Source organism: Benincasa hispida, chromosome 11 (assembly GCF_009727055.1).
Source record: "Benincasa hispida cultivar B227 chromosome 11, ASM972705v1, whole genome shotgun sequence".
Lineage (NCBI taxonomy): Eukaryota > Viridiplantae > Streptophyta > Magnoliopsida > Cucurbitales > Cucurbitaceae > Benincasa > Benincasa hispida.
In genome coordinates, this window is record NC_052359.1 from 37159851 (window position 1) to 37174527 (window position 14677).

The 14677-nt window shown below is 28.7% G+C and overlaps 1 protein-coding gene and 1 long non-coding RNA gene across 2 annotated transcripts; one reads left to right on the plus strand and one right to left on the minus strand.

The window, feature by feature from the left end:
- Positions 1–2671: 2671 nt before the first annotated feature.
- Positions 2672–4584, minus strand: LOC120091385. Its single transcript, XR_005485706.1, has 2 exons — positions 4453–4584; positions 2672–3976 (listed from the first exon to the last, which is right to left on the minus strand). It is a non-coding gene; the product is annotated as an uncharacterized LOC120091385 (long non-coding RNA).
- Positions 4585–7709: 3125 nt separating this feature from the next.
- Positions 7710–10043, plus strand: LOC120089778. The gene is made up of 2 exons (XM_039047172.1): positions 7710–8298; positions 9351–10043. The coding sequence occupies exons 1-2, from the start codon at positions 7869–7871 to the stop codon at positions 9896–9898; spliced, it is 978 nt and encodes a 325-aa protein (XP_038903100.1). The 5' UTR covers positions 7710–7868; the 3' UTR covers positions 9899–10043.
- The last annotated feature ends 4634 nt before the right edge of the window (positions 10044–14677 follow it).

The following is a 14677-nucleotide window of genomic DNA, read 5'->3' on the forward strand; positions in this document are numbered from 1 at the left end:
TTTTCATACATTTGAAAATAATCCTTATTTAATTTATAGTTATATTGATTAATGATTTAATCAATTAAAATAGAAATGAATAAATACTTTTATTTAAACACAGTTAAACTATTTAATTAATTACTAAAAATAATTAAATTAATTAGAATAGTGATCATTAATATTAATAATTTACATTAAATAGTTGAGATAGCATGAATATTACTTTTAAAAGTATTATTTAAAATTTATTAAGTCTAGAAAAAATATCTATATTTAATAAATAGTTACAATCAATAACAATAAATCATTTATTTTAATTTATTAGTAAATTAGACTATATTTTTATTATTCATCTCCCCGACATAAAAATTCCACAATTATGTAGAGTATAAAAAGTCACCATGTCAATTGGGTTTTAAAGTTCTCTGGATAATAATCTCCCAATTTTTAAAAAGTGAAATCCTGTAAAACAAATAAGGATATTAAATATTTGTATAAAATCACATTGAAAAACTTCTGAAACAAACGGGGCTTTAGTATATATTTTATTTGCCCACATTATAAATTGTTCTTCATAAATAATATTTTAGTACAGTTAGATTTGAATGGTGTTAGCATATTTGATAATAAGTGAAAGTAGTACTTATACGAGTATAAGATTTCCTTTTCTATGAATGAGCAAACATGAACAATGATATGCGATTTTCACCTCCAAAACATTGAGGCACATCTATGTGGGAAGATCCCACTTAAAACTAATTTCCAAATCTAAAAAACCCATATTTTCTTCCACAAATTCACTCAAATCTGAGTTCTACCACTCAAATTCAAAGTTGAGAATAGTAGAAAAGATCTTTTGGTGGTTCACTTTTGAATTGGAGTTGGAATCACGAGAAAAGCAACTTGGAATCACGAGAAGAGCATGCTTTTAGAACTCAAATTAAATGTAATTAGAGTGTTTATTAATTTGTTTGTTCCGTTGCATGCTAGTAATCCTAATAATCTCAACTTTCAAGTTTGTTTTATTGGTCCATAAAGTTTTAAATGTCTATTTTAGTCTTTGAACTTTCACATTTATTTTTATTTTTTGTTTTGAACTTTTAAAATGTCTATTTTAATCCTTTGAATATGTCGGTATCTTCATTTTTTTTAATAAACTAATGACAATTTTGAGTATGCGTATTAAAATGTGAATCCTAGAGATGGTTTCAAACTACCTAGATAAAAGGCAGGCACTTTTGTTTTGTTGTTTTTTTTTTTTTTTTGGTTTTGTTTTGTCTTGTTTTTTTGTTTTGTCTTGGTTTTTTTTTTTTTTTTGAATTCTAAAGACAAGCACTTGACAAGCAAATGGATATAAGTTGAAAAAATAAGATAGCAACAGATATTTTGAAAGTTTAAGATCTGATATAGAAAGAAAGTCAAAGACTATAACATGAACCTTTTAAAAGTTCATGAACTAAAATGTAGCAAAATTAAAAAGTATAGAGACAAAAATGAAAATTTTTAGTCAATTAAATTTCTTGTGACGAACATCAACATTATTCATAAACAATGGATTCCTCGACCAATCGATCAAAATCCCTAGAAATGCATTTTCGCACAAATCCTCATTGTCAATCACTCCAACTTCCTCCAAAACCGTCTCCAGCAAGTGGTTGTGACAACAATTTGCCTGACGCAAGCCTCCATGAATGCGAGAAAGAATCGTTGGCGGACATCATCCCATTTCGCCATTTCACTAAAGAAGTTGTTGTGGTAAATAGTAAAAGCAAGATAATTAATTAAAGGCCTGTTTGGATTGACTTGAGAAAAAAATGTTTTTCAAAAAACTCATTTTTTTAAACACTTTTGATAAAATCTTATTAAAATATTTTGAGTGGTTGCCAAACACTTCAATTCTTCCAAAATGATTTATTTTTTAAATTAAATACTTGAAAATATATTCTAAACACACCTTAAGTTTCATTATTTTTCATCACTATTAAAATTAAATGTAAAATTTTACTTCATAATTATTTTAAATTAATTAATAGACATTAACTCCAAAGACTAAAAGCGAGTATTTAGTAAAAAATTAAGGTTAAAAATATAAATCCTGAAACTTAGGAATCAAATTGAAGAAAAAAACACAAATCTCAAAGATAAAATTATAAAATTTTGAAATTCTAAATCTACGTTGAAATCAAACTCAAAATTTAGGGGTGTTTGGTGCGCAATAAAAGCAGAGAGTTGAATTGAGTTGACAGTTATTATCTGGGAAGTTAAATTATGTGGAGAGTTAAATTGTCTGTGTTTTGGGTATTGAGTTGAATTGAGTTGAATTGAGTAAGTTTGTGTTTGGGGTATAGAGTGAGTTGAATTAAGTTGGGATATTTGGTGCAGTTTTTATAAAGACAATTGTTTTTTTTTTTCTCGGTTGTTGTTGATTAATTTTCAATTCTATACTAAAATACATGTCATATTGCAAAAAAATGAACATTTTTCCTTCTATCTGACAATAACTTTTAACCTTCAATTACTTATAAATTGGTTATATATATATATATATATATATATATATTAAATCTTACTAACTTCACATTATTATATAAAAAAAAAAAATTAACATGTTGTACACATAAACGTTGAAGCACTCGATAATTTGATATTTTATGTTTATATAACATGGATCGTCTATGTCAAAATGAAATTGTGCATAGAATATTTACCTTTCATTTCATAATGATGTTTACAGTGTGTTAATATAGTAAAGTTACATTCTTTTGAACATCACAAAAGTAATATCGAACAGCAAAATATGTGCCCGTTTCAAAAATCAAATTCACAAAATATACATTTTTGGGTTGAAATATTAGGTGGTCAATCTAAAGGGTCTGAGCAAGTAGGCAGATGCAATACCATTTCTATGCCTCTTCTGGTACAACGAGGAAGATGTCCGCCTTTTGTATGTCTGTACCAATGATATCAACTAGGTCGTGTCTATCATCCTCAATCAACCCCTCAATACTAAATATGACATTAACTACCTCCTTCCGACATCCAAATTCCAGCTTGTACTTCTCCGTTTGCCACACAACGAGTCTGGCCAATCTTATGCTGGTTGTTGTTCTATCATCCGATTATGGTTTTTTAAAGGCTTATAGGTATTAATAAATTCTAGTCTATTAACATTATGAGTTTTATTTATGAGTTTTTAATAAATTGTTGACCCAATCAAAACTCCTAACATTATACCATAGTCTATCTTTTTTTCACGTTATGTGTAATCAAATTTATATTTCAAAATTTTACACATTATAGTATGTGCAATCATTATACCATAGTCTATGTGCAATCATTATACCATAGTCTATCTTATTTTCAAAATATAAATTTATATTATGTGCCATCATTATACCACAGTCTATCTTCTTTTCAATGTTTTTCAATATCCAATTTTTGATGGAAAAGCAAAGAAAAGGACAAGTGAAGGACACATGGTTTATTATTGAAGCGGAAAAAGGAGATTTGGAAAAAAAAGTAGGAAAGATAGAGATGAATCAGAACAAATATCAACAGGGGAAGAAAGAACGAAGATGAAGAAGTAAACATAATAGAAATGGAAACAAAATGACAGAGACTTGGTTGTAATAACATAACAGAAGCGAAAGAACGAAGAATAAACACATATAGTGATCGAAAGAGGTAGCACACACAAAGAAGAAGAAGATATCAATAGGAGAAAAATAATAGGGTAAACATAATACAAGTGGGAAAAAGTTACCTTTGAGACGAGGAAAAAAACGCAATAGAAGTGAAAACAAAAAATATTAGAGACGAATAAGAAAAACATATAACGACTGAAAAAAGAAGCAGACACGAAGAAGAACCATAAATCCTAGTCATAAAATAGAAACAAAAAAATTCGAATGAAAAAAACTCACACAATAGATCTGCCATGCGAACCATTTCCATGAAATCGAGCCCATATCATTGAAAAGAATGAAAAATTAACCTGCAAGGACGAATAAAACATCAGGAAATCGGGACGAGAACGTACAAATTCAAACCCATAAACAAAATATTTCAAAAGATTTTAGATCTAAACAAAAAGACAAAGTAGAACAACAGAAAATAGCTAGATCTACTAAAAAATCATTCATATCTACTAGATCTAAAAAAAATAGCCATACAAAGAAAATCAAAGAAGAGAAACGCAAGAAAATGCAAATATAGAATGAAACCTATGGAGAATACAATACATACGAGCCAAAGGGAGAGAGGAGAGATGAGATGAAGGAAGATGAACCGAACTGCGAAAAAGTAGAATAGAAAATAGCTAGATCTCCTAAAAAATTGTTCATATCTACTAGATCTAAAAAAAATAGCCATACAAAGAAAATCGAAGAAGAGAAACGCAAGAAAATGCAAATATAAAATGAAGCCTATGGAGAATACAACACATATGAGCCAAAGGGAGAAAGGAGGGACCAGATGAAGGAAGACGAACTGAACTGCGAAAGAAGAAAAAGATGAGAAGAGAGAGAAAGAGAAATGGGTGAGTAAAGGGGATAGTAATGAAACGCATCATAATACTAGGGAGTTGAGGATGGTAAAATGGTGGGTTACCAAAAACCCATCATTTAATGCTTATTGGTAATCCAAACGGTAGTTGGGTAATTTAAACCAACCGAGTTGGGTTGGGTTACCAAATACCCTTTAAAAACTAAAAAGTATAACTTTTTGAAACATATGGACGAAACAAAAAACTAGACCAAACTCTAGGGACTAAAAAAATGTTCTCCAAAAATAGAAAATTCTAGAAAATATTTAAATTAATAAATAAATATTTTATACTTTTCAAACAAGTTAATCCGTCTATTATTTATGTTAATAATATTTTGTTGTTTATTTTTATATTTCGTTGTTTTTTTAAGTGATATGATGAAAATGTCTACTGTTATATTGATATCAAAACTTGTGAAAATATAAAAAATATCAATGAAAATATGAAGAAGAACAAGAACAAACAACAATCAATATAGGGAAAAGAAAGAAGGAAAGCAATAGAATGAATTGAGAAAAACTTTTTCCTGCTCAACCTCTTACTTTCAATAGTTAGATCAGTAGGTTATCGAATCTGTTAGGAATTAGTTGAGCTGATTAATTATTTCTTAATCATCTCCAGAATTCAATATTGAAATTGATTTTTTTAGTACAAACAAATTTAGGTAAAAAATTTTTGAGCATTCATCACTATTACTGCTTTTGTCAACTTTGCTGATTGAGACTTGAAGGCATGTGATCAGCCTTGTAAGGGAATTTTCAACATATGAAACACATTTTTTAATACACCATCTTTGCCTATCAGGTGCTTAGAATTTGTGCACTGATGATTAGTGATAGGTTTTGTCGTTGATAGACTCTTATTAGTGATATGATTTATCACTGATAAGCTCTGAGATCTATCTGGATCTAAATTTTGCTATATTTATAAATTTTTTTGCATTTTGTTATATTTACAAATACTTTGGGTTTGATTATTATATTTGCAATTGTTCTTTTAATCAAAGTCCAATAATTGGTGTAATATTGAGAATTATTTTACTACAATGGTTACAATGAGTACGTGCCTCACTTTTTTTTTTTTTTTTTTTGCACTACTATTCTCATTTGTGATAACAATAATGATGTGTTTCATGAACAAACGAAATATATAGAAATTTTAATTAGATTGGATGTACTATTTACTTGTAGCTTCAGGTCACAAATATTCTTGAAGTAACAACTCTTTTCTGATTAAACCTTTTTTTATGCTTTATAATAAAAGTTTATTACTTCTCTTCATTTCAAAATTCTATAGCAATGTTACAAATGAATTTAAATATAACATGTGTGAAGGTGAATAGACTTTTAATGGTAGATATATATTATGCATGACTAGTTGAGCTATACTTCCATTAATTTTTTTTTTTTAAAAAAAAAACTAATAAAAAAGGTCAAACTATAATTTATGTTTGATTTCAATTTCTTTTATTTGAGTATAATAATAATACATGAAGGTAAAGAGATCCAAACCTTAAACTTTTATATTGAGAACCCTATATCATAACCAGTTGAGTGGTGCTTGAAAATAATATGGAAGTACCTACCGCACGTTAAAAGATGTTATGAACTATGTCTCAACAATTCACAGAATATTCAACAAACAAAAATACCAAACAGAAATCACACAAAAATTGTTAACCTAGTTTGGTGATCAACACCTACGTCTGGGGAATAATGTGCCCATGGAAAGATAATTTCACTAATATAAATGATAAGTGATTATAACGTGGTACTTATCTATATTGACAACTCATTTAGAGTGACCTTTGTATAGCTTAACAACTCGACCATTTTCACTAGCACCCTCTTAAACAATGATATCAGTGAAGAATGTCTTAGGCTCTCCCTAAGACTAAGACTCATCCTCTTGAGTCGTGAGACTCCTTCTCACTAGCACTCTATCTTTTCCTTACGAGCACAAACTACATCACTTGTTTAGCTTAGGCTCCCCCAAAGCTTGAGAATCCCTTCTCAAATGGTATACTGATGAAGCACGCAAATAGCTTGGAATAAGTGTCCAAAGACTAACACAAAGACTAAGAGTCTTTAAATACGCATAGCAGATACAGAGAAACCCAATCCTAACTTCAAAAAATACTTGAGCACGAAAAAGGAAAATATTTGCAACAACATGGAAGACAGGATTTTCTATATAAAGAAAGTATTTTGCAGGATCAACACTTTCCGAAAGCAACCCTTAATCAGATAAGCCGAATATAGAGACAATCAAATAATGTTTGAGTACCTTAAACAAATATTGGCAATATTCAAAGTATCACAATGCTTAAAGTCGATATGTTTGATCTCAATTTGATGTAGCTTTAAAATTTTTAATTCAATTAACAATAAGTTTGCCAAATATCTCAAAATATTTTTGTCCTTACGAAAAGTTAACTACGGTCTAACACATTTTATTCTCGCACTTTTTTATTACCTACTCACTAAATTTACACTATAAATTTTTTATATGATTGAATGCTATTAATTCTCATATTATTCTTAAATGTTGCTCATTTGGGTGACGTTAAATGTAAATATTGATGCTCTGTTGGTATAGATGTTCAAATCTCTCTCAATAGCCACAGGGCAGGTCAGGGATGGGAAATTTCCCATTTAATTTTGCTTGATTGAGGCTAGGATTTCAAGTGAGGAATTTGAAGGGTAAGATTTCCAGTAGAGAATTATTCTCTATTTAATTTTTTTAGAAAAAAAAATCAATGAAATAATTTTGAAGCAAAATTTTCAATTAAATAGTTTATTTTCTAAGCCGCCCTCACTTAAATAGTTAATTTCTTATGAATCCTCCTTTAAATGGTTAATTGGTTAGGAAGGATTCTTTAACTCTCTTAAATTAAATATAATTTCATATTAAGTTATTTAATTATCCATAAATTTGAAGTATACTTACCTCCTACTTTCATTTATATCTTGATACATGATTAGATGATATATTAATTTATTATTAATGTATTTTGTGTGCCCACATTATTCTTGAACGCTAATATGGCTATATATATAAATATATTAGTATTTATAGTTCATAATGGCTGGTTATGTCTTTTTTGAAGTCTCTATTATGAAATTGTTTTTTTTAAATAGTAATAATAATAATAATAACTATAAATGAACGTTCATCGCACGCACTCTCAGTTAAAAGAAATTCCAAACAAGAATTCCATCCCCAAAACCTCGTTTCTGCCTTCAGAGCTTTGGAAAGGCTTTGACCCACAAACCCATAAAGTTTCTTCCTTCTCCATTGCACGAAGAAGGAGACAGCCACAGCACAGCATAGCACAGACATGGCCCTTTGCTCCACCAGATTTCTCTTCATTCTCTTCATACTTTCAGCCATACCCATCGCATTTCTCATCTCCCTCGAGCTCTCTAACCCCCCTTCCCATGTCTATTACTACCACAGCACTGGCTACTTGAGGGAATGCGCCAAATGGGACGATCTCGGCCGCCGGTTCTTGGTCGGTTTCATGGGCGGCGGCGTCGGCCAGGTTTCTGTCCCTGATGATCACTCCCCGGAGGCCGTTCTTGAGGAAGTTCCCGTCATCAAAGATGCTGAGTTGCAGGGGAATGCTTCTCTTGGGATTGTTGTTGACCGTCCCAGAAATCGGCTGCTTGTGGTTGTCGCCGATTTGCTTGGCAACAAGTACAGCGGACTTGCTGCGTACGATCTCTCATTGTGGAAGCGGCAATTTCTGACTCGTCTTAGTGGTCCGAGTGAGTAATTGATCTTCAATTTCATTTTTCGTCTGTGAATTTTGAGGTTCATCCGTAACTCCGCTGCAAGAATTTCGCCCTTGCGTTTAGTCCTTTCCGGATAATTAGATCTCGATTCTCTTTCTTTTTTCTTTGTTTTCATCGCTTCCATGCTTGATATTAGCTAATCGGTTTGGATATAACATGCAAATAAATCGAGCTTAATTAAGAGGATGATGAAAGGGGAAAAAAAGTCAAATTATGGATGGTTGGAAGCCATTAAAACCCTTAGTCAAAATCTAACACGAAATGTACTTAGTTCCATTTCATAATACATAGTTAGCAATTCAAGTCTTGTTAGTGGAAGTTTAGTTTAAAGCCACTTTGTTAGGCAGAATATCATGCATCACAGGGTAACTGGTAAAAGAGAACAGAAGGACTTCAGAAGTTCAGCTTCAGTGGTTGTTGACAATATAACAGAAGCAGGAGGAAACTGAATTCTGATATATGCTTTTAGCTTTTTGAGATTCTTAGTTGGGAGGATTAAAATGGAAAAGTGGAAATTATGGAATTTTTGGAAGGTGTTTACTGTTCAACCATTTCATCAAAATCTATTTTGTTGAATTGCTGCTTGGCTCTATTTTAGCATTTACTTGGTGATACTGATAATAATGATTTTCTCTGAGGGAAATTTTTAATACATATTCTGTTCTCCTATCTGGATAGTTGGTCGTAAGTTGTAAGTTGTAACTCGTCTTGATCGAAATTGATTAGAATTTCAGTAGTGTTAAATCATCATTGATCCTAAGTTTAAGTTCTATTCTCCACATTATGATGTGCTTGGTGTTGTCATTTTAATGAATGTAAGTTTGACTGACCCATATGATTTAGAGTTCTATATAGGACAGATAAGTTTCAGCTTTTGTAATTGTCGATTATTTTCAGTCAAAACATTATACATTATACTAAGCCATGACATCCTGAGTTCCTGCAAAATTCTTGGAGACATTCTTTTCACTTTGATGTTGTGTGTGTATTATGTATTCAAGATGATCTGTTTTAAGCCTATGCAGATGATGAGAAATCCTTTGCGGATGATGTTGCTGTAGACTCCGAAGGCAATGCATATGTCACCGATGCCAAAAACAGCAAAATATGGAAGGTTGGAGTTGATGGCAAATTCATATCTATCATCAAAAGTTCTCTATTCATTCCAAAGGAGTGGTACAAAAACTTGGTTGGTTTAAATGGCATAGTTTATCACCCAGATGGTTTTTTGTTAGTTATTCATACATTTAGTGGAAATTTGTACAAAATAGATTTGGTGAAGGGGGAGGAAGTTAAGTTGATCAATGTAACTGGAGGCAGTCTTATGCTTGGAGATGGTCTAGATCTACTTTCTCCAACCAAACTTGTAGTTGCAGGAAACCCAGCAGGAAGGTTGGTGGAGAGCACGGACGGGTGGGAAACCGCTACTTTGGTGTCGACATGTTTGGGGCTCAAGCATCGGTTGGCCACGTCTGCAACCGTGAAGAATGGTAGGGTGTACCTCAGTCACATGATCGGTATCGGCTACCCAAAGAAGAAGCATGCTCTTGTAGAGGCAGTTTTTACTGCATAGGATGATTTTCTAGGACAGAATATTTGATGTAGGTTGAGAATACAGAAGAAAATTAACTTATTTCTGTTTGGGTTTGTGTTATTTTCAATTTGGAGATTGTGGAGAGATGGAAGGTACTTTAAATTTGAAACCATTGTTCATGGAACATGCTTTGTTTTCATTTTTCAAGGTGGAGATTTCTTATGAAAGACTTGCGTTAAAAATTCCTAGAAAGAAAAGGTGAAATGGATTCGATTCGGATTTCAGTGACATTGAATAAGTATTATTTAAAAAAAAAAAAAAAAAAAGAAGTCTATTCGGCTAACCGATTTTATGTTTTTGGTCTTTGAAAATTAAGCTATATAAATGCAACTTTCACTCCTTTTTCATTATCTACTTTCTACTCATATTTTAAAATCCAATCACAAACTTTGAAAAGTAAAAAATAGGAATTAAAGTGTTTGTTTAATAAAGGTCAAAATATAATTAAAAAATGAGATTTTCAAAAATAGAAAAATAAGAAAAATTATTTATACAAAGTAGTAAAATTTAATTTCTTTATAGAGGTTGATAAAGATTCATAGAAGTCTATTAATGTCTATAATAGAAATGAATAGAAGTCTATAGTTGATATTATAGGATAAACGTGAATAGAATCTATCAATATCTATCAATGGTTTTTTTGTTATTTATGTAAATAGTTCGACATTTTTTCTATTTATAAAATTTTTTCTTAAAACAATTAGAAGAAGACGAGCATATTGAAAATTAAAAGCAAAGTTATTATCAGACAAGACATGAAAAAAGGACTAATTATCAAACCAAGAAAACAGTTAATTTTGTACGGAGAAAGTATAAATGTGATAGGACAATTTAAATTTTAGATAGGTTAAGATAAATAAATTAGTCCATCAAAGTGAGTATGTGTATGACTCAAGAAGTATATAGTATTTCATTCTAATTGTAATAGATAAATTAATAAGTCAATCCAAACAAAACCCAAAAAAGTTATTTTTATTTTAACCAAAAAAATATTTGTATTTTATTTCAAGAGGCATTTTATTATTATAATGGTTCCTCAGAGTTCTGAATAATTTATTGTAAGTAATAAGATGAGACAATTTGTGTACCTACCTACGTATCCATCCAGAAATATTAAATAAAAGAAAAAAAAAAATTAGGTATGCTAATTTGTTCTTTCTATTACTTGTTTATTTATAATGTAAATAAGTAAATGATTTTATTTATTTCCCAGCAATTATTTTCTGGTGTGCTGATTTGTTCTTTCTATATTTTGCTTTTTTATGTGCACTTGAAGTTAATATATTGGGTCAAATTTAAATGAAAGAGAATTATTTGAATATATAGATATACTAAAATTGAATTATTAATTTAGTTCTCAACCTTTTCAGGTTGTGTCCACCCTAAGTGTTAAGAAATTTCTAAAAGCATTTAATTGGTCCTCAATTTGAGGTCTGTTTGAATACATTTTCAAGTGTTTAATTTAAAAAATAAATCATTTTAAAAGAAATTAGAGTATTTGTCAACCATTCAAAATAGTTTTTGAAATGTATTTTAATGAGTTTTTATCAAGAGTATTTAAACAAAAATTAATTTTTCAGAAAACATTTTTTCTCAAATTAATCCAAATGGGCTCTTAATTTTGTAACTATACATTTTAAAAGTGTTTTCAAAATTCAAGCCTACATCTTGAGAAAAAAATGTTTTCATGTTTAGGATTTGGCTAAAGAATTCAAATGTTTATCGAGTAAAAATGAAAACCATGATTAAGGAATTGTGAAAAATTAGTATAATTTTAAAAAACCAATGGTAATGAAACAAGATTTTAACTTTCCATTTTGTGGCCAAACTAAGCATAGCACAATTGGCATCTAAAGTGTGTTGATAACCATGAGGTCTGCGGTTTTGAATCCCTCTCCTCCAGTATTCAAAAAAGTTCATTTTGTGTCTTTTTTATGGGAGAATTCAAATCTTCGATCAATTGGTAGATGATATATGACTTAATTGGTTTTTTAAAATAATATATAGCTTAATTAGTTGAGCTATATCAGGTTGAGGTTATGATATCAAGTTTTAAGTCCATTAATTTTTAACTTTGTATCTAGTAAGTCTCTAAACTTTAAACTATTTTTAATTTCTCTAAACTTTTAATTTTGTATTTTATTGGCCACTAAACTAATTTAAAGTATTTAATAAATTCCTAAATTTCGACTTTGTATATATATAGGTCATTGATCTTTCGATTATGTTCTAATAGGTTATTGACATAATCTATAGTTTGAAAAATTAATGTACTTATTGCACACAAAATAGAAAGTTTAGGCCTCAGTTAGTAATCATTTTGTTTTTTGTCTTTGTTTTTAAAAATTAAGCTTATGAACACTACTTCTATCTCCAAATTTCTTTATTTGTTATCTATTTTTCACCAATGGTTTAAAAAACCCAAGCCAATTTTTTAGAACTAAAAAAGTAGCTTCCAAAAAGTAGTTTTTGAAATTTGGAATTTGACTAAGCATTTGGTTATTGTAATTAAGAAATATGTAAATTATTGTAAAAAAGTGGATAAAATAGAGACTTAATTGTCCAAAACAAAAATAAAAAACCAAAGACTAAATGATTATCAAACAGACACTTAGTGATTTGTTATATACCAAATTCAATTTTATGTATAATAGGTTTACTAATTTTAAAAAATGAAAATGATCAAATATGCTATGGATATGTTAGACATAAAATTAAAAATTTAGGGATATTTTTTATGGTTTTAAAATTAAAGGGCTTTGAACCAAAATTAAAAATTAGGGACCTTATTTGACATGTGTAAAATTGAAGGACTTCTTAGATACAAAATACAAAATTCAGTATCATATAAGATATAAACATAAAAGTTCAAGGATGGAATATGTAATTTAATTTAATTTTTTTTTTTAATCATTGACATGAAATTGTGTCAGATAAACTCTCAATTTTCCAAATTTGTATTTAGTAAGTTCATAAAATTTGAAAAGTTTATAATTAGTCAATAATCTATAAAGATATAATTGAAATATCAAACATACTCTTAAAGTTTAAGAATTAAATAAAACATTGCAAGCTTACAAATCTATGTTAAAATATAACTTAATCTTTATACTCTCAAATTTTTTATTTTAGTTTATATATTTTTGATAAATTTCAAAATCAATTTTAACTGTCAATTTATTATTGATTCATTCAAAAATATATTTGGTCAATTTTAACTTTCATGCTTTAAGTTTTGAAAACATAAGTACATATATCTTTCTTGAAGGGTAATTATTATTATTTTATCCAATACGATAAAAATTAACTTTAAATTAATAATAAAAATTTATTCTAAGATTTATTGAAAATACATGAATTACACTTATATATATATGTTAAAAGTAAATAAATTAAAATAAAATGAATCAAGTCAAAGATTTATTACAAACATTTTAAATTTTAAAAGATCTCTATAAGTTTATGGGTTAAATTAATTGATTGTAAGATAAAAAAACCAAATAAAAGGACAATATAATAAATGAGTGTTTCACATGTGATTCCTATCATGGACAAATATGTGATGGAGATCCAAACTTTAGATTTTGAGAATTGAATTAGGGCTATTTTATAGGTACCCATCACCTGTTTTTAGTACAATAAGGATTAGAAAATTCGAACTACATATCTCACCTTTTTGTCGTTAATATCCATTTAAACTAAGCTCACGTAATCATTCTTTTCATTCTTTTAAATAAATAATGAACTTGTCAAAAATTTTAAGTTATAAGTCCGAATTGAAATCAAATTCATAACGGTCATTTGTTTAAGACGCTTATGAAATAATCAATTTATCCTATTGACTTTGAGCATATAGCTTTAATTGTATAGTATATCAAAATGTGGGAACAAATCGAAAACTACAAGCTACCACTAATAATGTAGTAAAGTTGGAAAGTTTGATTGAAATATAGCTATAATTATATAGTATGCACATACAAATAGCAAAAAAGAAGGGGGGAAAAAGGCAGCATATGGACTTTAAAACTACTATCCCAAACACATATTATTAAAATCTACAGATTAATTTAATTAACCCTTAGACTAAACAACTTTTTGATAAATTAATTCAACATCCAAAACACTTATTGAATATGATAAGGACGATTAAAGTGCATAATTTAAGAAATTAATTATTATCATAAGTTGATATTTTGATCTCTCATTTCATAGCTAGTGAACTATAAAAATATAAAAAAGAAAACTAGTATACTCTCGTACTTTAGTTAAGATCTCTTCAAATTCGTTAGATACGTACATCAATAAAAGAAAAAAAGATAAAGTGTGTGAAAAATCAATATGAGTAGAACTCAAATGACATAAACTTGTACTATCAACTTTAAAGTTTGAAGTTTGATCCTTCACTTTATATATTATCAAATAAATAAATAAATAAGATGTATAAAAAGATTAGCATGTTCCTTCATGTACAAACTTATAGATAAATATAATACACACAAAATTTTGAAGGATTCAAATTTAAATAGACTAAATAAAACAATTTAGGCTTCTTAAAAAATACATAATGTTTGATAATCATTTAATCTATGATTTTTTATTTTTGAAAAATTAAGCATATAAACACTCATTTCATCTATGAACTTTGTTATTTTATTATCTATTTTAAGGAATTGCAAAAATCAAGATAGGTTTTGAAATTAAAAAATAATTTTTAAAAACTTGCATTTATTTTTAAAATTTAGAGAATTCAAACGTTTA

Coding starts and splice junctions, on each gene's coding strand:
- LOC120089778 (XM_039047172.1), top strand. CDS start 7,869: ATGGCCCTTTGCTCCACCAGATTTCTCTTCATTCTCTTCATACTTTCA. Junction 8,299..9,350: donor GACTCGTCTTAGTGGTCCGA/GTGAGTAATTGA, acceptor AAGCCTATGCAG/ATGATGAGAAATCCTTTGCG.